At 38.6% G+C, this 23,311-nt stretch overlaps 2 protein-coding genes across 2 annotated transcripts in view; both read right to left on the bottom strand.

Moving 5' to 3' along the window:
- LOC134678036 (putative fatty acyl-CoA reductase CG5065) overlaps positions 1–203 on the bottom strand; it is a 32,316-nt gene extending 32,113 nt beyond the window's left edge. Inside the window, exon 1 of the mRNA XM_063536471.1 lies at positions 35–203. The gene's annotated coding sequence lies outside the window, so the exon portion shown is untranslated. The remainder of the gene's footprint in view (positions 1–34) is intronic.
- A 13,153-nt stretch (positions 204–13,356) lies between these two features.
- On the bottom strand, positions 13,357–22,938 carry LOC134677833 (adenosine 5'-monophosphoramidase HINT1-like). Its single transcript, XM_063536260.1, has 2 exons — positions 22,518–22,938; positions 13,357–18,585 (listed from the first exon to the last, which is right to left on the bottom strand). Exons 1-2 carry the CDS (start codon positions 22,845–22,847, stop codon positions 18,424–18,426), a joined length of 492 nt encoding a protein of 163 aa, XP_063392330.1. The 5' UTR covers positions 22,848–22,938; the 3' UTR covers positions 13,357–18,423.
- Between the last annotated feature and the right edge of the window lie 373 nt (positions 22,939–23,311).

Raw genomic sequence — 23,311 nt, 5'->3', positions numbered from 1 at the left:
TATTTTGCTTATTTTTAAAACGTAAATCACTTACTTTCAAGAAATGATCCACAGGGCAAAACGAGAACTATTACAAGAAACGTTTCTTTACTTTAAACACAAAAAATAACAAAAATTATAACAATTGCCTGACTTGCAAGAAACGTTCTTCCGGGTCACAAAACACTACTGTCACTACTCGATTGTCCGTCTGTCTGTCTGTCCGCTATACTGCTGCGTTAGTGGGCAAACTAATGATGGGTCATATAATGAGTGTTATTGTTCATTGACTTATTGCGTGTGATAGCAATCGAGTGCAAGCGCAAAGAAAATACGAGAAACGTAAGATTTTTTTTAATGTTTAATGAATCCCTTAATTCTGTGTAGAGTGGGAGTGTGCATTAGACCATATTAGACCAATTAGACAGAACCAAGTGGCGGGAAAAAGGGGAGGCCTATGCACAGCAGTGGGAAACACTAATAGTCTAATTAAATAAGTTTTTGGCAAAAATTTCATTTTTGTTACAAGCTTTTATCGCTGACTGTACTTTTCTTACAACAGACAACTAACACTCGTCGAGACAATTCTAAAAACCCCTACCACAATTAGGTTACGTTGTTTCATCACAGAGTTCCAATGGCCACCTCCTGTCTCCATCATCAGATCAGCTCGATGGTAAGTATCATAATATTGCATTGTCATCCGATTTATACATGCATGCAATTTCAGCTCAAATTGATTACACACAGACATATAGAAATAACGGTCAGGTGAAACTACATAAAAGCTTGTAAAAATAGTAGATTGTTGACCAAGGGATGAAAAGCACTCATTTCTGCCGAGGTAGTTTGGACAGCCAGACGCACGGGTGATCCTATAAAGGTTCCGTTATTTCCTTTTGAGAACTTCCTTATTCTACAGATTTTTTTTTTTATTATGAATGGGCTTACTCATGGCCACAGACTAGCCGAGGCGTAGACGTGGTCTACGATGGAGCGAGCTCGCCCAGAAGGTGCCTGTTCACTCTTGATTTGAAGGTTGCCGGGTTATAATTGACATGATTCATTAAAAAGATTATAAACGAAGTTTTGAAAGCAATAGCCACACGTAATAGCGGCCAGTCGTCACGGCGTCTAGGCGTTACCGTGATCGTAACGTAACTCTAAACGTATGTTGATAGCCGCTAATTGTAACAAAACACCGGTTGCTTGCCCACTGTCGGCGTCAGTGCTGAGCAAATAGCAACTAGGGGTCACTTGCACCATTAACCTGGGGTTAACCGGTTAAACCTGGATTAGCATGGTTCCCAGTACAATTGAGGCATTATCTATGAAAAGGGACCTTATTGTCGATGGCGCTTACGCCGCACAGCGTCGCGCGGCATTGTATTTATATCGGAGCATCGTTAATAATGGCTTAAGGGCCATCGACAATAAGGTCCCTTTTCATAGATAACGTCACAGTTTCCCACTTTCCCAGTGGCGTAGTGTGAACTAATCTAGCTGTGGGCGAAATCACATCTGCGAGGCCCTAATATACTCTTTCACTGTTCCCGAAAGGGCCTCGCGCGAGGCCCCCTTAGGGCGCGAGGCCGTGACGGCCCACTTCGCCACGCCTAGCTACGCCACTATTTGACACGGGGTTAACGGTTTAACCCACGTCTAACCGCTTGAGGCCCACTTGCACCATCCCACTATCCCGGGGTTAAGCGGTTTAACCGTCAACCCATTGTCAAATTGTACTGGTAACCATGGTAACTTTAGGTTTAACCGGTTAACCCCGGGTTAGTGGAAGGGTGCAAGTGGGCTTAACAAGTGGCGCTAGAGATATACGGAGCGAGTAGTCGATGTATGGCGGGATTTAAGAGGAATTAAAGGCTATCGCTTCTCCATACAAACGTATTTTCCATTTTCCTCGAATATTGACGTTATGGAAAATATTTTTCACATAGGTACATAATGCACCTCACCGGTACGTACTACATGTACTACACACATACTTGAACAAGAAAACCTTCAAACTCACATTTTAATATTAAATTATATAGGTACCTAAGTTATGTAATTTTGCTATCATTCGCGCCATGCGCGACTGATAACTAAATAACTTCATTTTAAATAGATATCATTTAGATGTCTAAGTGTACGTTCGAATTGGCCTCTATGTTGTTTCGTGTACGATTGTCGCGAAGTATTTATTTATTTGTATGTTAATTATACGTAATAATCATGTCAAAAGGATGCAAGCTTCGCTGACTTTAATCTTGACCCAGTTCACTGTTAATAACATATTAATAACATGTAACAAACAGTTTGTCTCTATCTATTTAACAGATGCTTGTTAAGTGTTTAGCCCAATCCAGAGGGGGACAATTTTTCGCCAATCTGATTAAATTGTCCGATCAAATCAAATGGTGTGGACGCAAAAGTCGATTTCGACCGCCGATTATGACCGATATTACCGATAAAATGGAGTAGGTTCGGACGCAAGAATACCAATTTGTGATGCTAGTATTAGGTACCTATTTTCGTTTGGGGGTATTTTTAGGGTTCCGTAGCCAAATGGCAAAAAACGGAACCCTTATGGATTCGTCATATCTGTCTGTCCGTCCGTCCGTATGTCACAGCCACTTTTTTCCGAAACTATAAGAACTATAGTGTTGAAACTTGGTAAGTAGATGTATTCTGTGAACCGCATTAACATTTTCTCACAAAAATAGAAAAAAGACAATAAATTTTGGGGGTTCCCCATACATAGAACTGAAACTCAATTTTTTTTTATTTCACCGAACCCATAAGTGTGGGTTATCTATGGATAGGTCTTCAAAAATGATATTGAGGTTTCTACTATCATTTTTTTCTAAACTGAACAGTTTGAGCGAGAGACACTTCCAAAGTGGTAAAATGTGTCCCCCCCTGTAACTTCTAAAATAAGAGAATGATAAAACTAAAAAAAATACATGATGACATACCATACAAACTTTCACCGAAAATTGGTTTGAACGAGATCTAGTAAGTAGTTTTTTAGGGTTCCGTACCCAAAGGGTAAAACGGGACCCTATTACTAAGACTTCGCTGTCCGTCCGTCCGTCCGTCCGTCTGTCACCAGGCTGTATCTCACGAACCGTGATAGCTAGACAGTTGAAATTTTCACAGATGATGTATTTCTGTTGCCGCTATAACAACAAATAGTAAAAACAGAATAAAATAAAGATTTAAATGGGGCTCCCATACAACAAACGTGATTTTTGACCAAAGTTAAGCAACGTCGGGAGTGGTCAGTACTTGGATGGGTGACCTTTTTTTTTGCTTTTTTTTTGTTTTTTTTTGCATTATGGTACGGAACCCTTCGTGCGCGAGTCCGACTCGCACTTTTTTATTTAGAGCGCTCAAATATCACTAAATATAAATCTAAAATTGGAGACTGACAACGTCCCCGTCTTGACTCCACTTTATACGGCGACCAAAAACGTTGCGTTTTCTTCCCTCATATTTTAACGCCTTATGTTATTCATAAAAAGAAATTTATTCTAAATATTGATGACTTAGTGTTTGCATTTATTCACTGTAACTGCACTTTGAACGGCGAATGACTAGGTAAGTACCTAAAGGGGCCCACTGATTAACAATAGTAGATTGTTAACCAAGGGTGGAAAGGCACCCATTTCTGTCGAGGTTGTTTGGCGCTCGAACGCAGTGAGAGCGCCAATAGTCCGAGACAGAAATGGTGCCTTTCACCCGAGTTAAACACTCTACTTTTCATATCGAATGCGAGGAAACCAAACAAGACAAGGCCATTTCGCAAAATCAGTAATGGAAGTACCTAATAGATCTACGGCCATGATTTATTTTCCTTAGTACTTACTTGCAATCGGAGACTTTACAGGTGTGATTAATAACCCCTAGCGAAAATCATTTAGATTGCGAAATTATTTACGAAAACACACATTTTTTTAACAAACTGCAGTCATTTTAAATGATTTGTTCATTATAGTATGAAAATCAGCGGAATTGCCTCTTACTTTTTAATTTTATACTTTTTCGTTCTAAAAGCCGCAACAGACTACCGGACCGCACCGCGACCTTGGTGCGCCGCACCACGTAATAACATAATAAAAGTATTTAAATATTAAATAACAATTTAATTAATAATATAAGTAATTTTTTTCTTGTATTTTATTTTATTTTCATGAATATAGTGCTAAATATCTTTAAAAATCAATTTAATATCGTACAAACGTTTAACTGTGGCTGTATAAGATTCTGCCTTTGCCCATTTACGCAAGTGTAAGGTTTAAAAAAATATTTTTGGTGTATTCCTTTTGGTTTCCGCCTTATGAAATCGAGTAAATAGAATTCAACGAAATAAATCAAGAATAATTTGTTTTTAACAATTCACTTATATCATTTTTTATAAAAAAAGGATCAACGTGGGCTTAATAAAATTAAACAATTACCAATTGTTCCAGGCGAGGAAATAAAGACACTATTTTTCCATTTTGTTTCCACCCAGTTGTTCGTGGGACGGGGACGCAGAGGAGTACACCACTTTTCTGCACTAGAGCATAAACGTATCACTTTCTGCGCACCTTTTAGAACAACAACGACCCACTTTCAGAGCATGAGATATGAAAAAAAAATATATATAAGCTGCAGGTTAGGCTGCTAAAGTTAATAGGTAGTACCCTATAAAATTAAAGAGAATCGTGTGTGTGATAGTGACCTGTTCACTTCATGTAAGGTCCTACCCGTTCACACAAAATTTAAATACCATATGTTAAAAGAGCAATACTTTAGAAATGATATCCAGCATTTAATCTCTCATCCAATAAATACGAGGCAAGTAACAAATCAAATGCTTCGAAAGCCCCAATTTAATAATTTTTATGGCAGAAGAACATCAGATTATATCATACCAGATTTAATAAATAAGTTACCTAAAGAATGGAAAGATAAGATAACACCAAATAATATTGGAAATATTCTTAAAAAAGAAATGCTTAAACAATTAAATAATTTTAACTAAAACGCATTATTATCTTATTCCATTTAGCATAAATGGAGCAGCCTGTACCTAGTACCTATGCGCCGACCGGTTCTTATCTTGCTCGGCCGGCCGGTGTGATAACAGATGCGCTCAGCTTGTAATTTTTTTGCAATCGTTATATGCATAATGCTGTTTACGAATTAGATGTCAAAATATTATGTAATTGTGATTTATCTCTAATAAAAAATAAAAAAAAACAATCCGGCGGACGGTATCGGCCTCTAAGTTGTTTTTTACAAGCTTTTATTTACTTTCACCTGACCGTTGTCTGTCTGTCTGATTTTGCATGCATGTATAAATCGGATGACAATGATTATGGTACGATCGAGCTGATCTGATGATGGAGACAGGAGGTGGCCATAGGAACTCTGTGATAAAACAACGCAACCTAATTGTGTTAGGGGTTTTTAGAATTGGCTGGATGAGTATTAGTTGTCTGTCGTAAGAAAAGTACAGTCAGCGATAAAAGCTTATACCAAACATGATTTTTTTTCCAAAAACTTATTTTATTTATTTATTTATTTAAACTTTATTGCACAAAGTATATACAAAAATGTACAAATGGCGGACTTAATGCCAAATGGCATTCTCTACCAGTCAACCATAGGGCCAAACAGACATCTACAATTGGTGCAGAGAGAGAAATATACTTATTCAGTGAATAAAAAAAAAGCAAACTATACATATAAACTACATAAATAAATAAAATATATATGAACTACTACATATTTATACAATACATACTATAAATATAATAATGATGGATATTATTCGAACTCTTGTTTTAGCAAATGCTTACGCAACAACCGCTTAAAAGAAAACTTACTTGGAGCTTGTCTAATATTTAGAGGGAGTGAATTCCAGAGACGACTAGCCTGGACGGCGAAAGAATTAGTCATAAAACCAGTACGGTGAGAAGGTATGGTCAGTTTGAGAACGCGGGAGGTACGCAGCTCACATCCTGGACGAGGAGTATCGAAGACGAATTTACTTTTGAGATATCCAGGAGCTATTTTATGATATAGGAGGCAAAAACGAGCAGACGGATCACGCGATGGTAAGCGATTACCGCCGCCCATGGACACCCGCAACACCAGAAGGGTAGCAAGCGCGTTGCAGGCATTTAAGATGGGAGTACGCTCTTTTCTTGAAGGTTTTAAGGTCGTATCGGTCCGGAAATACCGCAGGCGACAGTTCATTCCACAGTTTGGATGTGCGAGGCAGGAAGTTTCTGGAGAATCGCACAGTTGAGGACTGCCAACCATCCAAGAGTTGTTCGGAACCACAGACTCCTCCACCACCTCCAGACTGAGCATAGTAGCTCTACCCCCTCTGCCACGCATACGGTAATTTTACTCCATTTTCGAGTCGAAAGTGTAGTGTGACGTCCGTGTCTTTGAATGGACCAATCACGGCACGGGAATTCGCTCACCTCGTCCCGCGCACCCCCGTATTTTTGGCAGCATCGGTTTCATGAAATAATTGCTCTAAACTCGGTCTAGAGGATTCCTAGTCTATGTTCGGAACTGCCAAAATTTTGTTCTAACTTTTTTTGGCCTTATGAAATAATGGTTTTGACAACACGCATCTTACACATAATAATACACCCAATCCATACTAAATAAATGCGAAAGTGTGTCTGTCTGTCTGTGTGATACCTCTTCACTCTTAAAGCGCTGAATCAATTTAGTAGAAAGTTGGCATAAAGATAGTTTGAGTTACGGGGAAGGAAGGAGATAGGATTAGTTTTAGTTTTATATCGGGAATCATCCCTAAAGAGAGTGAAAAGGGGTGGAATAGGATAATTGACTGACAATATTTAAAACCCTACGTACCCAAAGGGTAAAAACGGGACCCTATTCCTAAGACTCCACTCTGTCCGTCTGTCTGTCACTATGCAGGCTGTATCTCATGAACCGTATAGCTAGACAGTTTCCCAGATTTTTCACAGATGATGTATTTCTGTAGTAAGGCATTTTCGTTATTAAATGGAGTTTCTAGCATAGTGTGTCTTTTAATTTATTAAATTTAGGTAATTAATAGTAATTTCGGACTAGCGTACAAGACCTACTTACCTAGATAGCCTGACCTAGTTGGCGCCGATGCGTCTGCGCCGATATCAATATGATATTTTAGTCACGTACGAGTTGCAACATTTTGCTCGAGATAGCGTTGTTAGGGTTCCGTACCCAAAGGGTAAAACGGGACCCTATTACTAAGACTTCGCTGTCCGTCCGTTCGTCCGTCTGTACGTCTGTCTGTCACCAGGCTGTATCTCACGAACCGTGATAGCTAGACAGTTGAAATTTTCACAGATGATGTATTCTGTTGCCGCTATAACAACAAATACTAAAAACAGAATAAAATAAAGATTTAAGTGGGGCTCCCATACAACAAACGTGATTTTTGACCGAAGTTCTGTTAAGCAACGTCGGGCGGGGTCAGTACTTGGATGGGTGACCGTTTTTTTTTTTGCATTATGGTACGGAACCCTTCGTGCGCGAGTCCGACTCGCACTTGCCCGGTTTTTTTATAGCACGTCTGTGGCAAACAAGCGGAGACCATAGCCTATGGACGCTTTTACTGCGTTACGAGTTTGTTTATAGGTATATATTAATGCATAAAGCTATAATATAGCTTAAATTATAAATAAAATAATGTTATGGGGTTTCAGCAAACCCCATTAACATGACATGACATGGGGTGTGGTTGTTATGGCGATATGATCCGTTTCAATAGTTTTGTTGCAGCTAGATTGAGAGAAACAATAGCATTTCATTTCGTTTCCTGCAAACGATTGTCACATCTTGGCTAGGCCCCCAGGAAAGAGCCTAGCCGAGCCTAGCTAGCCAGGAAAGTTAAAATGAACGTAGGTACATCTGGTGCTCCATTACGACACCCTGTAATAATTAAGCTCATTATACGTAACGGAACTAGTTCGAAAATTTTAAGGCCCATAGGTACTGTAAAACGTTGTACGATACACGTGCGAAGAATAGGTACCTACCTAAAGGATGACTCACGTTAGACCGGGCCGTGTCCGGGCCGGAGCTTCCGGGGCTTACTTTTTTATGACATGACAGGTGATCATGTGATGATTGCCACGGCCCGGTCTAACGTGATTCATCCTTTAGGTTCTAGGGTAGGTATCCAAGTAACATTTTAGTCCTATAATTTTAGTTTTTATCGCTAAAAGCTTGTATAGACGTCGTATTAAGGTTCCAGAGGTGACCACCTGTTGTATAAAAGCGTTTGGCAACACCTTTTTGCTCTATAGGCTTATACAGCTCATATATTCTATAAACAATTGATGTAAAGGTTTACATCATCATTTTATAGAGCCGTTATAGGCGTGTACTATGACAGGTTCAAATATAACCACTATAGAGCAATATTTCTGTATAATAGTCTTTGGAATCACTTTTATGCAACAAATTTGCACTATTAAGGGTCCTCTGCAAGCCACTATAGTTTTGTGTTTTAACAGTGACAAAAACCCAACTATACAACGATTTTAGGATATAGTGGCTTTAGAGATCACTGCTATAGTACATAATACTTTAGTAGTTTGCTCTATTAAAGTTCCCTGCAAGCCGCTATAGTTCTGTGTTTTAACAGTGACAAAAATCCAACTATACAACGATTTTAGGATATAGTGGCTTTAGAGATCACTGCTATAGTACATAATACTTTGTAGTTTGCGCTATTAAGGTTCCCTGCAAGCCGCTATAGTTTTGTGTTTTAACAGTCACAAAAACCCAACTATACAACGATTTTAGGATATAGTAGCTTTAGAGATCACTGCTATAGTACATAATACTTTAGTAGTTTGCGCTATTAAGGTTCCCTGGAAGCCGCTATAGTTTTGTGTTTTAACAGTGACGAAAATCCAACTATACAACGATTTTAGGATATAGTGACTTTAGAGATCACTGCTATAGTACATAATACTTTAGTAGTTTGCGCTATTAAGGTTCCCTGCAAGCCGCTATAGTTTTGTGTTTTAACAGTGCCAAAAACCCAACTATACAACGATTTTAGGATATAGTGGCTTTAGAGATCACTGCTATAGTTCATAATACTTTAGTAGTTTGCGCTATTAAGATTCCCTGCTAGCTGCTATAGTTTTGTGTTTTAACAGTGACAAAAACCCATCTATACAACGATTTCAGGATATAGTGGCTTTAGAGATCACTGCTATAGTACATAATACTTTAGTAGTCATATGAACACTATTATATAACTGTTTTGCTCTGTAGTAGCGTTTTTGGGACATATTTTTATAGCATTAAAAAGCGCTTTCGTAGTTTTTAAATCCCTATTATATCTCATCGCTGTAAACGTCACAATGACTCTTTTATATCACAAAACTGTTGTATAGTGGTTTTTCTTTTAAAAGACAACAGCGTTATAGCTGAGTTTTTATATCTTTTATAAACCGAGTTAGATACATAAAGGTAGAAACCGACTACTTGTAAATGATAAATTTGATCTGTAATGGCTACTTATATCTTGCTTAGGTATATAAGTTCAGGCCTAACGCTACGTCTTACGTAGGCGAACAACGCGCGAACGCGGCGCGGCGCGGCGCGGCGAAAGCGGCCGCCGCCGCGCCGCGCCGCGCCGCGCCGCCTGACATTCGCGTGCAAATCGCGCCGCACCGCGTTCGCAACGAGATCGCTTACGTAGGACACTTCTATGGGCATCAAAGGATTGATTTCGCCGCGCCGCGCCGCGCCGCGTTCGCGCGTTGTTCGCCTACGTAAGACGTAGCGTAAGCCACATAATGTGGTTCCATACAAAATATTTTTATATTAATGAATTGATAAAAAAAGACCCCAGTAATATAGTGATTGTAGTTCAGATTTATCGTCAATGATTTAATACAAGCATATAATCGTGACGGTTTAGATATTTATCGCCATCCATTATTAGCACATTTTTTTACCAATAACACTGAAAAAGAAAACAACAGTAATAACTACATCTTAGTTTAAAAAAATCCTACGTCCTTTTCTAAAGAGTTTGTTGGTGTAACTGGGTCACAGCAAAATTCTTTTGGAACCCTAATTTTAATCATGATGGCGGTGAATATTTCGTCGTAAGTTCTATAGTTAGCCTATAAAAGCGTCGGATTTACTTCTTGGCTGTATAGTAGTAACTATGGTGAATATCATAATATTTTATTAAATTATTTTATTAAAATCATAAATAAAGCGAGGGGGCATTTAAAATTCCTCATTAACCTAATACTATTCTAACGGTAAAACTGCCGTCCCATATACTTTTTGCGCTAAGGACCGAATTATTCGACATCTAAATGACGCATATTAATATAAAGTCTTTACTTGTCACCATTTTACTTAGTACCGTTTTTGTGAAGTAAACACACAACAAAACCACTCACAACAGTTGATGGAAAACTTGATAGCAAATTGCGTAGTAAAGGAACTATAAATTCTACAATAGTATAAAAAAGCACTATAATAGAATTTCAAATACTACTATAGTATAAAACAAGCACTATAATGGAATCTCAAATGCTACTATAGTATAAATTAACACTATAATGGCGTTTCTGACAACAAATTAGAACAAGAGTCATGCATTACATCACTTTTATAGACCTAAAACGTCACGACTGACACTGCTACAGGTCTACTATATCACTGAATGGCACATAAGATGCGCCATTTTGGCTTTATACAACCTTCTTAGGTCTTTTATAGGACCTTAAGTGGTATTTAGGAAACGTTCTATCGACTGCTATAGTACCACAAATTGTTACTTGTACCTATATATGAAAATGAAAGTTTTGAGTATTTTGCCTAAGACGAGTGCAATTGATGTAACAACAATCTAAAATAGACACCTGTGCTATTAGGAAATAGGTTAATCTAAACTGACACGTGCTCTTTTACATATAACTTCTGTCTGTACTTATGTCGCAACGACGATAAGGGTAGGTTTATAGGCCAGAGTTCCGGACAGACAGACATACAAGTCGACATGAAGGCTGCTGTGGCTGTGTGTGTTATTTCCGCGTTGCTGCAGGTAAGTCATATTCAAACCTAAACACTTTTTTCTCTCGCTACGCTCGTGGTTCAATTTAAAGATTTAGATAATTTATTGGTCAAGTAGGCTACAATGCGCTTATGAACGTTAAATAAAGCTACACCGGCTCCAACCCTACACCTCTGCCTCGAGAAGATTTAAGTCCCCCCTCAATTAGAGGAGGGTATCCCAATATGGGATTTTGGAATCTTACTCGGGTATCAATATCTAGTACTACGAATATTGACGCTGACTGGAGAAATTAAAGCAATCTAACTGTAAGCAATCGCGTATCGATGAAATCGAAAATTCAAGGTCCTTTTTGGAAGGTCTTAATTTATTACTTTATTTCCAGCTCGCGGCAGCGTGTTGCAAATGCGACCCCGCCCCGCTCTCCCTGCTCTTACTTGAAGCGCCTCTGCCGCCCTGCGCGCCCCCACCCCTATGCCTACCACCGCCGCCGCCACTACCCCTATATCTACCTCCCCCGCCGCCGTTGTGTCTACCGCCACCGTGCTTGCCTCCTCCAGCGCCGCTAATATATTCAGCCCCCCCGGCGCCTTTACCTCTACCCGCGCCGGCACCTATATTCCTGCCAGCCCCCGCGCCATTGCCACCATGCGCTCCTGCCCCTATATACTTGCCAGCCCCTGCACCCGCTCCTGCCCCTATATACTTGCCAGCCCCTGCACCCCTCCCACCCGCTCCTGCCCCTATATACTTGCCAGCCCCTGCACCCCTCCCACCCGCTCCTGCCCCTATATTCCTGCCCGCCCCTGCTCCGTTACCCCCTTGCGCTCCAGCCCCAATAGTCTTACCCGCCCCTGCCCTCCCTCCTTTACCGCCAATCAAGCTGTCTTTACCCCCCTGCGCCCCCCCAGCTCCTCTAATATTACCAGCACCGGCACCTTTAGCCTTACCGCCCCCCCTACCCCTCCCCCTGCCCCCGTGTGGCTGCGCCCCCCCTTTGCTGCCCCCACCAACTTACCTACCCCCCTGCGGATGCGCTGAGCCTAAAGTGACCATCCTGCCATATCCCCCATGTGGATGCTAGGATTTAAATACAGGGGCTGTATATAAGGGATTATAATAAAATTTAATAATTAACATAGAGTTCATGTAAGAGCTAGCTAACATTGCACTGGGGGCCGATTTTTTAATTTCGACGAATCGATTTCGTATATTTCGTTCAATAATATCTCCAGTACCAAAACGAGTGGTCAATACCACTCTATTCCCAATTTCTATCGCTAGTATGTACGCATTACGCTGTTTTGTACCGATTTTCGAATGACGAAATCGAACGCTCGAAATTCAACAATCGGTCCCCATTTGGAGATGACGTTACCACACTCTGTCATCTCAAATGGCATGCGGAGTTAGCTATAGGTCCTACTCTTCCATTTGGTACCACAAATCATGCATATTTAAAAGGAAACATCACTCGTAAACATTTGAGTTGAATCAAATTTGCTTATAAATCAATTAACTCCTTTTTGCAACCAGTTGCTGATTTAAACAATCGATCATTACCCGAAAAACATAAAGCCTAAATTAATTTAATATTTCAGATGTTACCTACCTAATAATGCATAGCTGTTTTGCATCGTTTTCCTCGAAACCGTTTGTATTTGTCATTTTATACTTCACTTCAGTCAACCTCAGCACCACCTCTACTTTTCGTTCCGAGAAATAGACACGTTCGTAAGTTTCCGTGAAAATACGATGGAAAATAATTATGCACTATATCTTTTAAGGCAATAAAATGGTCAATAAAAATGTTGAGGCAAGAGATACTTGTAGGGAATCCTGATACCTACTGTTTCGTCTTGCCCGAAGCAAAAAAACTTATCTATGACCTTAATGTAGGTAAATACAAAAAATCAGAAATCAATTAATTACCAATCTACAGGCATTACAAAAATAAGGAATCACAACTTTTTTTATATTCATGTATTTTTGCTGCACCTATGACTTTTGAAATAAATATAATAGTATAACTCAAAATTGTCTATCATTTCATGACCCCGACATGGCCCGGCGAAGTTTTTTTTTATTTATCGCCACACGTTTTTTTCCTGTTTTCGCACATGTATCGTAATTAACCTTATGCGTTGTTTTAGATGGGTTGCAATAGCAATAGCGTGAGACTATTGCAATAGCAATTGCATTGCAATAGTCTCACGGATAGGGTGTGTGGAAAGATAATGTAAAAATTCTAATCTTCGATTTTAGGTGGGTATGGTGTAAATAATGAAATAACTAAGTAACTATAGTATAATAAAAACATATATTGAACTTCGTATTACAGTTTAACAACTTGCTAAAGTGCATACAGGACCGCTGTGGCGCTATTCAACTAGTGTTGCCATATAACCAATTTAGTGACATGAATAATAAACAGCATGAGAAGCAGATAATTATTTGAAAATTGGCCGAAACTTAGTTTCGGTTTAAGCCATGTTACGAATTTGGTAATATGCAAGTGGAATCGTGCCCCTGCGCTCGTGACGACCCATTGCTTTTAGCAATGGGGTCACTGGCGCATTGCTACTTTAATACTAAAATACGGCCAAAGATAAACAAAGGAATATAACAGTAATTAAATAATTAATAACATGAATATAATGATACGGCACTATACTCTATCTTTAGGTATATAAATAAAAGTAGGTAAACATAATCTACCTTCGAATGGCTCCTTAAGCCAGTTGAGGGTAGATGAAAACATTACATGATCAAATAATGTAGGTTAAAGTGGTACTTCAGTGACAGATTCGGGCAGTTTTTGACGTAATTTTTTATTTATTTTATTTATTTAAGCCTTTTATTTCTTTAATAATACATTATAATATACACAATACAATTAAATTTAAATTATACATTTTACAATTATACAATTAATGTTGATATAAAATGTGATTATTATTATTTACTTATTAACTTTTATTATTATTAAAGACCTCTCGACGAGTATAGGCCTCCTCCATTTCTCTCCACTTTTTCCTATCTTGGGCTATTTTTGTCCAGTCGTCGTTTGTAAACTTTGTAAGTTCGTCCGCCCATCTTTCTAAAGGGATTCTTTTAGTCCACCTTTCTTTGTCGTGGCGTGCAACATGTCCGGCCCATCTCCATTTGAGCTTTTTGCAGTGGGTTAGAGCGTCAATGACTTTAGTTTTCTTCCTTATCTCGGTATTTCGTTGCCTGTCCCTGTAAGACGTAATAACGTCTTATAAATCGATGAACACCGGCGGTAGCACGCAAAAAGTGTGAAAAAGTGTCACGTTGTGGACAGATCTCCATGGTAACGTTAAGGCCAAAGTATGCAATTTTCCATTTATGTTTTCTTATGACGTTATCACGCAAAATTATCGTCCGTAAACTGACTTTACAGGCAATTATACTTTTTTATTTGGTTGGTTGACCAATAAATGTTATAACTACCCGAAAATGTTCAAATTGTTTGTTTACTTTTATTTAAATACCTGAAGATACAGAGCAGTTTAAATTTTAAGGTAACTTTTAGCCAACATAGAAAAGTTTAATTACAATTAAGGGGTCATCCATTAATTACGTCACACGAATTTCAAGGTTTTTTGACCCCTCCCCCCCCATTGTCACACTTGGTCACATTTGGCAAACCCCTCCCCCCTGGTGTGACGTCACATTTTTTCAGCGAAATCGGAAAATCGAATTAAGTATTATTATTTTATTGTCATAATATTAGTAAATTTATAACCCAAAACTGATTATGAAAAAAAATTAAACTAAATAAAAACGATTATCGTTCCAAAAACTTGTTTTTGAACTGTAAAGTAATTAAAATGATTAAAATAAAATTTTGGTTACTGATGAAGTTAAAGTGACGTCACAAAGTTTGTGACCCCCCTCTCCCCCTTGTCACAACATGTCACATTTTCTTGACCCCCTCCCCCCCCCCCCCTCCTAAACGTGTGATGTAATTAATGGATGACCCCTAAATATGCGTGATGATCAATACTGATTCCGATATATTAAATCAGCACATATTTAAAATATGATGCAATACAATTTACGCAAATGCGGTAGGTATAATTTACATTATTCACTAATATCTTATGATTAGATATTATTGAGCGTGTTTACGGATTGATTGTTAAATAGGGCAATTTAATTATAGTTTTTATTTTGTCTGAAAAATCGTATTTGGCATTTATTCTTATGCTTTTTGTGGTCTCTAATTCACTTGTAAGGCTTCGGCTAAAAGTTTTACCATGTAAAATTTTATAAACTAAGTACAGTCGCAATCAGATATATCGGAGCGGCCAAGGTGTTCACAATATCTGAACACGCGCTCTAACGCCTTGACAATAGAGGCGTGTACAGATATTTGTGAGTGCCTTGACCGCTCGGATATATCTGATGACGACTTTACATAATATGTAAAATGCAACATCTAAAATCTAAATTGGGAATATTTATAAACCAGACACCCTTTCATAATACTTAGAAATAACACTACGAAATAAGTATTGAGATACCACAGTTTGAGAAGTATACTAAGTGTTCGATCGATCGTCTATTCTCGATTTTTATTCGATAGAAGATCGATAGAATGGTATTGTACAAAAACGGACTAGAGAATAATTGTGACTAGATTTAAAATGGCTACATTTGTGTGTTTTCGTAATAATACATGTGAGACCTAAATATTTAAAATTTTAAGATATGATAAAAAAAATATATTGTTTTTTTTTTAAACAATAATTATACTTAAATTTGCGAGATTCAAATTATGATATTCAATTGGCTATGAGGTAATTTTGGTATAGTAAAAATATTTTTCACATTCTAAAATGTGCCAAATAAAATACCGGTTCTCAAAATCGGCAACCAATCTCAAACTATCACAAGTATCTCCAGTTATGGTCTGAAAAGTACAAAATAATGTATTTGTATTCATTTGTATATATGTTGTATTTTTTTTTCAGCTTCGCGTCAGTAACTGGCAGGAAGTTGCGCAGGATCGGGACAGGTGGCACGCTCTCGTTTCGGAGGCCAAGATTCTCTTTGGATCGCTGAGCCAAAATAGTTAGTTAGTTTAGATATGTTGTATTTTACTATGAATACAAAATATATTATGTTGTAATTTCATATTTAGTATACCACCAACCAGTGGCATCCCATACATTTCTTGTATATTTGTCTCAAATAGCTGCAACCACGCATATAGTAGTACAGTCAGCACCAATAGTTGCTAAGCGGGCGAGGCGTTCAAAATGATCTTGACGCGACTTTATTCATATTTAATTACACAAACGGGTCTACCGCGATATAATTTCATTGTTAACAAAATAAGAGCGTGTCAAGGTAATTTTGAACATCTCGGCCGCTTAGCAACTTCTGCTTCTGAGCTGATTGTACCTAGATTAAATATAAACTGGTTGAATTTTAACATTTTTGAGTTTTCTGGAAAATCCTATAGTTATCAAAAATTAGACGCATTGCGAAATAGGGTAGGTAGTTAATATAGAAAACCCTAAATATTTACCCTGTCTACAATGCTTACCTTTAGTTAAATAAATATCTGCGATTTCTTTATTTACCTCCTTTTTCTTGTTACTAAAATAAAGTAAAATTTAATAGGTTGCATCTATTTCAGAAAAACTACACATCTTAACTTAATGTGATAACAATTTGAGATAATTCATAACCCTTAACTAATTTGGCCAAATTATTGCACAAAATAAAACTAAACTACTATCTAAAATGGCGAATTTATGACACTGGGTAATCATTTTTCTTTTGGTCAGCTTCGTTTAAAAAAATAATAGCATACGCCTTCCAAAAATTATATTACTTATAAGAAAATTAGCAGAAACTTGAAATTAAAAGTGGAAAAACTACTTTTAAAGGGTAAATTTGAAATTTTCAATTTGTATACTTTTACCCCTTTTTCTTATATTTGTGTCATACCAAGTTAATTTTCCCCATCGGTTACAACTAAGGTTTATTTCTGTTGATATGCTTTTGGATATTGGTAACGATATTATAAAGTATAGTCTATATCTTTATATAAATAAAGATAAGCTAAATTATTACCAAAATCGACGTGTGGAGTTAAACGTCACCTTATAATTTAGAAACGACATATCTTTTCCTTGCAAAAAGTTAAGCGTTTCGATACCCTCCCGACTATCCCCCTAAAGGGAGGTACCCCCCCCCCCTTCTTTTCTAGCGCAGTAGAGTAACAACGTAGCCACAAGTAAACCCCATACATTGTAACATTTCAGGCAAATAAATTAGTACTTCGCTTCCTTACATGGCGACCGTGACATTGAATGAATGAGGACGCAAATAAGGGACGCTAATTTGCAAATCCGCTTTTGGGGTTTTTTCCCAATCATGTAAGAGCTTTTATAGGCCGCCTCGTTTGTCTGTTTTGTAGAAGTTGTGATCGATTCAAACATAACTTCGGCTTTCCTTTTATTAATGCATGGTGTGTGTGTTTTTTTTTAATTTAAATCAATATTGTTTGGCTACATTATTACTCTTCTGCCTAGTGGTAGTATGTTAATTATGTAGCCACAATAATAAACCCCTGTAATTAGTATACATTTAAAAAATAAATCAGTTTGCCCTTTTCGAATTTTTCACTTGTTATCCTTACATGGCGACCCTAACATGACTTATGTGGCTACATCATTACTCTATAGTCTGTATCTTAAGGTATTTAAATAAAAGTAAACAAAATCTACCCCCAAATGGTTCCTTAAGCCAGTTGAGGGTAGATGGAAACATTACACGATCAAATAACGTAGGTTAAAGTCAGGTCGTTCACAGATCCAGGTTTTGTATTTGGTTGGTTAACCAATGATTTAACTACCCGAAAATGTACAAATTGTTTATTTTTATTTAAATACCTAAAGATACAGAGTATACTACCCTATAGTGTTCCCTTCCCTTCCTCTTAGCCTGGTGGCCAGCCCATCTGGCGTCCCCCCAGAATATGCAGGTGAAGATGGTAGACGCTCTGCGCTCCCTCCCTACCGTTGTTGACGGCTACCCCCCAGCCAGCAGCATAGTAATGACACAGCCATATTCACTACACATGACGACCCTAACAATGTTAGCTGCGTCACTACTATGCTTCAGTGTTCCCTTGCTCTTAGCCTGGTGGCCAGCCCATCTGGCGTCCCCCCAGAATATGCAGGTGAAGATGGTAGACGCTCTGCGCTCCCTCCCTACCGTTGTTGACGGCTTCCCCCCAGCCAGCAGCATAGTAATGACACAGCCATATTCACTACACATGACGACCCTAACAATGTTAGCTGCGTCACTACTATGCTAGTGTTCCCTTGCTCTTAGCCTGGCGGCCAGCCCATCTGGCGTCCCCCCAGAATATGCAAGTGTAGATGGTAGACGCTCTGAGCGCCCTCTCGGCCGTTGTTGACGACGAGGCGCCAGCCGAGCGGCGCGCGCGCGGTGGCCAGGGCGCGGGCCACGGACATCAGGTGACCGAGGAGCTGTGGATGAGAATAATGAATATAAAACAGACATTCAGCATCAGGCCGCGTAGTCAACATGCCAATCGCTTACGCTCCGTAGCGATCGAAATGCAAGTGTCCCTGTCGCACTAATATGGAAGAGTGACAGAGAGACGCAAAGCGTTTCGTTGCGTAGCGATAGCGATTGTCACCTTGGCTAGGCCGGCAGTAGTAACGTATGAAAATATCTCCCACCCTGGGTTATGGAATCGGGATAATAATTAATACGGTATATCTCGACAGTCAAAAATATCTGTCACCATCTATAGCTAGGTGGGGGTTTTCAGAAAAAATGGTACCATTTACTTTTTTTGGAAAAACCATCCACTTTTGGGTGTCAGTTTTGTAACGGACCATACAAAATGTATGGGAAATTGCGTTACATAACTGTAATTTTTATTGGGACACGTTTTTTTTTTCATTTTAAATCGATAGTTCTCGTAATTCTGAGTAGAAATAACCCAAAAGTTGATTTTCAATTTCAATTTATTTACTTCCTTTGAATACCATTTTAACATTACAGCATGTTGTTCGTGAGAGTAGGAAACGATTCCTCCGTACTAGTAAAACCGGGCAAGTGCGAGTCGGACTCGCGCACGAAGGGTTCCGTACCATAAAGCAAAAATAAACACGGAAAAAAATGCAAAAAGAAAACGGTCACCCATCCAAGTACTGACCACGCCCGACGTTGCTTAACTTTGGTCAAAAATCACGTTTGCTGTATGGGAGCCCCACTTAAATCTTTATTTTATTTTGTTTTTAGTATTTGTTGTTATAGCGGCAACAGAAATACATCATCTGTGAAAATTTCAACTGTCTAGCCTATCACGGTTCGTGAGATACAGCCTGGTGACAGACAGACGGACAGACGGACGGACGGACGGACGGACGGACGGACGGACAGCGAAGTCTTAGTAATAGGGTCCCGTTTTACCCTTTGGGTACGGAACCCTAAAAACTGTAAAACTGTATGACGGCAGGAAGCACCACCTCTCCCGGATCACATTTAATCTATCTAAGTTTAGACGCAGTATAATATTGATTTTCGATAAAAAGTAAATGGTACACTTTTAAGTGAAAAAGCCCAGGTACATAATTAAGATAATACCTAGTTCAAATGGAATTATTAAGGTGAATATTGAAGGTTAAAAACCTGAGTTATTCCAACGTAAACGTGTACTTTCTTCAAGACGCGTTATCAAATCAAACACCGTTATCACATTCCTCGGGCATCTTATCTTTTAATTACAACTCTTTGTTAGCTAGGTATTGCGGAAACTATTCGCTATTAACATAGCCATTATAGCCAAGTTTAACTAGTTGGCAAAACCCTTAGGGCATCCGCTAGGTGGCGCAGTTGCAAGGAGTGGGTGAGCGGGTTAACGAAAAATAGTATGAGTAAGTAGTGGGGAGACACTCCTGACTTCGGTCAAACTCGGCTCCGCTCGACTCAGCATTGCTCCGAGCAATTATTAGGGTTGGCACCACTTGACTTCCATGTGCGTGCACGACCACAGATAAGATAATAACTTGAATTTTGACAACCCTAAATAGCCGAAAGGGATACTGCCATATATTAGAAAGGGATTCGACCCTGAATCGCTGTCAAACTTCGGGTTTGTAGGAAGTGTCCTTTCTGTACGGTAGTACTATTATTCCTTCTGTGGTATGAGCAACGATAATATTAGGCGGTTATCATACTGGATGCGATTCGCACGTCGATGTCGCAGTCGCGGGCGGCGTGTGATAACCGGCGTATGTCGCGACTTGACTTTGAAACCCAACAAAAGAATTAAATCCATACAATCTCAGTGTAACGAGAAATTAAAAATGTAAACAGTACTTTATGCACATGTGGTATGATTTCATTTATTTACGATTGCTTATCGAAATAACTACAATGATAACAGATGTAAGGGGTCATCCATTAATTACGTCACACGAATTTCTAGGTTTTTTGACCCCTCCCCCCCTCCTTGTCACACTTGGTCACATTTGGCAAACCCCTCCCCCCCTAGTGTGACGTCACATTTTTTTCTACGAAATCGCCAAATCGAATTAAGTAATTACCTCAGTATTATTAATATTTTATCAAAATATTTTTGACGATATAAATATTATTAATTTTATAACCCAAACTGCTTAGGAAAGAAAATTAAACGAATAAAAACGATTATCGTTTTAAAAATTTGTTATTTAAATGTACAGTGAATAAAATAATATAAATAAATTTTCAGTTACTGTTGAAGTTAAAGTGACGTCACAAAGTTTGTGTCTCCCCCCTCCCCCATGTCACAATATGTCACATTTTCTTGACCCCCTCCCTCCCCCTAAACGTGTGATGTAATTAATGGATGACCCCTAATTACGAACTCGTTACTATTTCCGGACTACATGAAGGCATACAATAGGGCAGCGTTTCTCAATCTTTTTTTTGACGGAACCCATTTGGAAAGCGAAATACTTGATGGAACCCTACATTGTACGTAAAATCGAACCAAACCCTACATAAAATTTTTCGAGGCGACTAAAGCATCGTGTTCTAAATTCTTGCGGAACCCCTGCAGGGGTGTCGCGGAACCCTAGGAGTATGGCTGCAATAGGGTATTTGACTGTATTTAATATAAATCATTTTACACCATGCATGAAATAATGCACCTGAAGATTAATAGAGAAAAGTAGACAGCAGTTATTTTTAGACACAATTTTTAAAACCCGTATAAAACTATAAACAGTAGGTAAAATTTGATTGTGAAGTCACATGCTAGTTTTTAATTTAAATTTCATAGTAGCAAAATCATTAGGATTAGTCCGGTTTCCTTCACTGAAAAGCAACAACAATCATTATCATTCATCGGGGTTTTCGGTGCGGGGATGATTTCGTATTTATAACTTTTTTATTGTAAAATAATTACCAAACTATGAATTAGACGTTGGTAGTAAGGTCCAAATGTGCTTAGAAATGTTAAATTAGTATCGTTTTTACAGTTTCTACTTGTTATTTGGCTAGTGTAAAACATTCCCGCACCGAAAACCCCGATGTATGTATGATCATTATAAACCTCTCACATTGAATTCTGGCTGCTATAACAGTTCTTTCAAGTCTTTTTAAGAGAATACCTCTTCAGTTTCTGGCCGTTCGCTTTTCGCTAAACCTTACTTAGAAGTGCAACCAAAAATGGTGTATTTGCCATGAAAATATATTCTTGAACTCGGCTTAAAGGGCATAAAATCAGTGGTTCTTAACCTTTTCAGTCCGGTCACCCCTATGACTAACTAGGGAACCTGATTTTACCCCTCCTCCCAATGGTAATAAAAAATAAAACGTGTACGTTTGTTGTATTGTTATATTAGGTTAGCTTATTACCCCCGTAAAATACCAGTTTTTACCCCCACGGGGGTAATTACCCCTAGGTTAAGAACCACTGGCATAAATACTGTTTTTAATTGTCATTATAATGAATGACATTATGTTATCCTAACAATACATTTGCTAATAGCCTTTGTAACATTTGCATACGTATTAAAACGGAAAGGATGAAACAATGTTTTACAGTAATACATGTAATTTTTCCCTTTTTCTGTAAATAAATTGTTGTTTTTAGGGTTCCTTACTCAAAGGGTAAATACTGGACATTCCATCTGTCCGTCTAGCTAGACAGTTGAAATTTTCACAGATGATGTATTTCTGTTGCTGCTATAACAAATACTAAAAAGTACGGAACCTTCGGTGGGCGAGTCCAACTCACACTTGGTTGGTCTTTAATTACTTACTTGTGCCATGACACTAACCCGGAGTTAACTGGTTAAACCTGGAGTTACCATGGTTACCAGTACAATTTGACAGTGGGTTAACGTTTTAACCGTTTAATCTCGGGTTAGTGCAAGACGCCCAAGCTTGAACTCATTACCTCTTTATCAGTTTCTTCCGCATCTTGCAACCTTGGTATCCTCCTTTTAGGAATCACTAGAAAATGCACAGGCGCCTGAGGGGATATATCATTAAACGCCATACACAAGTCGTCTTCGTAAATTATATCCGCGTTTATCTCGCGAGATAAAATCTTGTCGAATATCGTCGGGCCCGGCGTCCCTACACTTTGCACTTTTGCTTTCTTCACTTCATCGCTGTAAGGCCGACGGATCGCGAAGGCAGAGCCGCGGGAAATCTCGTAGATGTTGGTCGGGTAGCTCCGTTTGCAACGGAATTTTAGGGCCCGTTGGATCACTTTGGTGAGCATTTTTAAAGGAATACAGGCATGTCGTAATGCGCAAAAGTTTGCTAAAATTGCTGGATAGTGGAATGGACTAGTTTGACGTTTGTGGAATGCGGGTTGGTTGGGGCGTTTTTTGAGTTTAACTCAGACTAACGAATAATGTCACGTTGATGCTTAAATTGTTGCGATTTGTGAACATGATGTATTAAATGTTTGCTATAGAACATTTTAAGTATAAAGTATTTCGAGTTGATGGCTGTCATATCGATAATTTATTAAAATCTTTAAATATTGGGTTTTGATTGTCAAGAGGTAGTTAAGATTGCAAAAATGCCTCAATTGTTGTTGACCAAGGGCCCAACCTTTTCTGTTCTCTTTCACGACGCAGCAACTAGTATCATTTCTCTCTCCTCGCTCTTTTAAAATGCCGTTTGTCAAAAAAGGACAACCATACTGATGACAAGGTGGACTTCAAATCAAGTGTTGCC

This window comes from Cydia fagiglandana, chromosome 27, assembly GCF_963556715.1.
Source record: "Cydia fagiglandana chromosome 27, ilCydFagi1.1, whole genome shotgun sequence".
In the NCBI taxonomy this organism is placed as follows: Eukaryota; Metazoa; Arthropoda; class Insecta; order Lepidoptera; family Tortricidae; genus Cydia; species Cydia fagiglandana.
The sequence above is the reverse complement of the archived record's forward strand: the minus strand, read 5'-3'. Positions and strand labels throughout refer to the sequence as shown.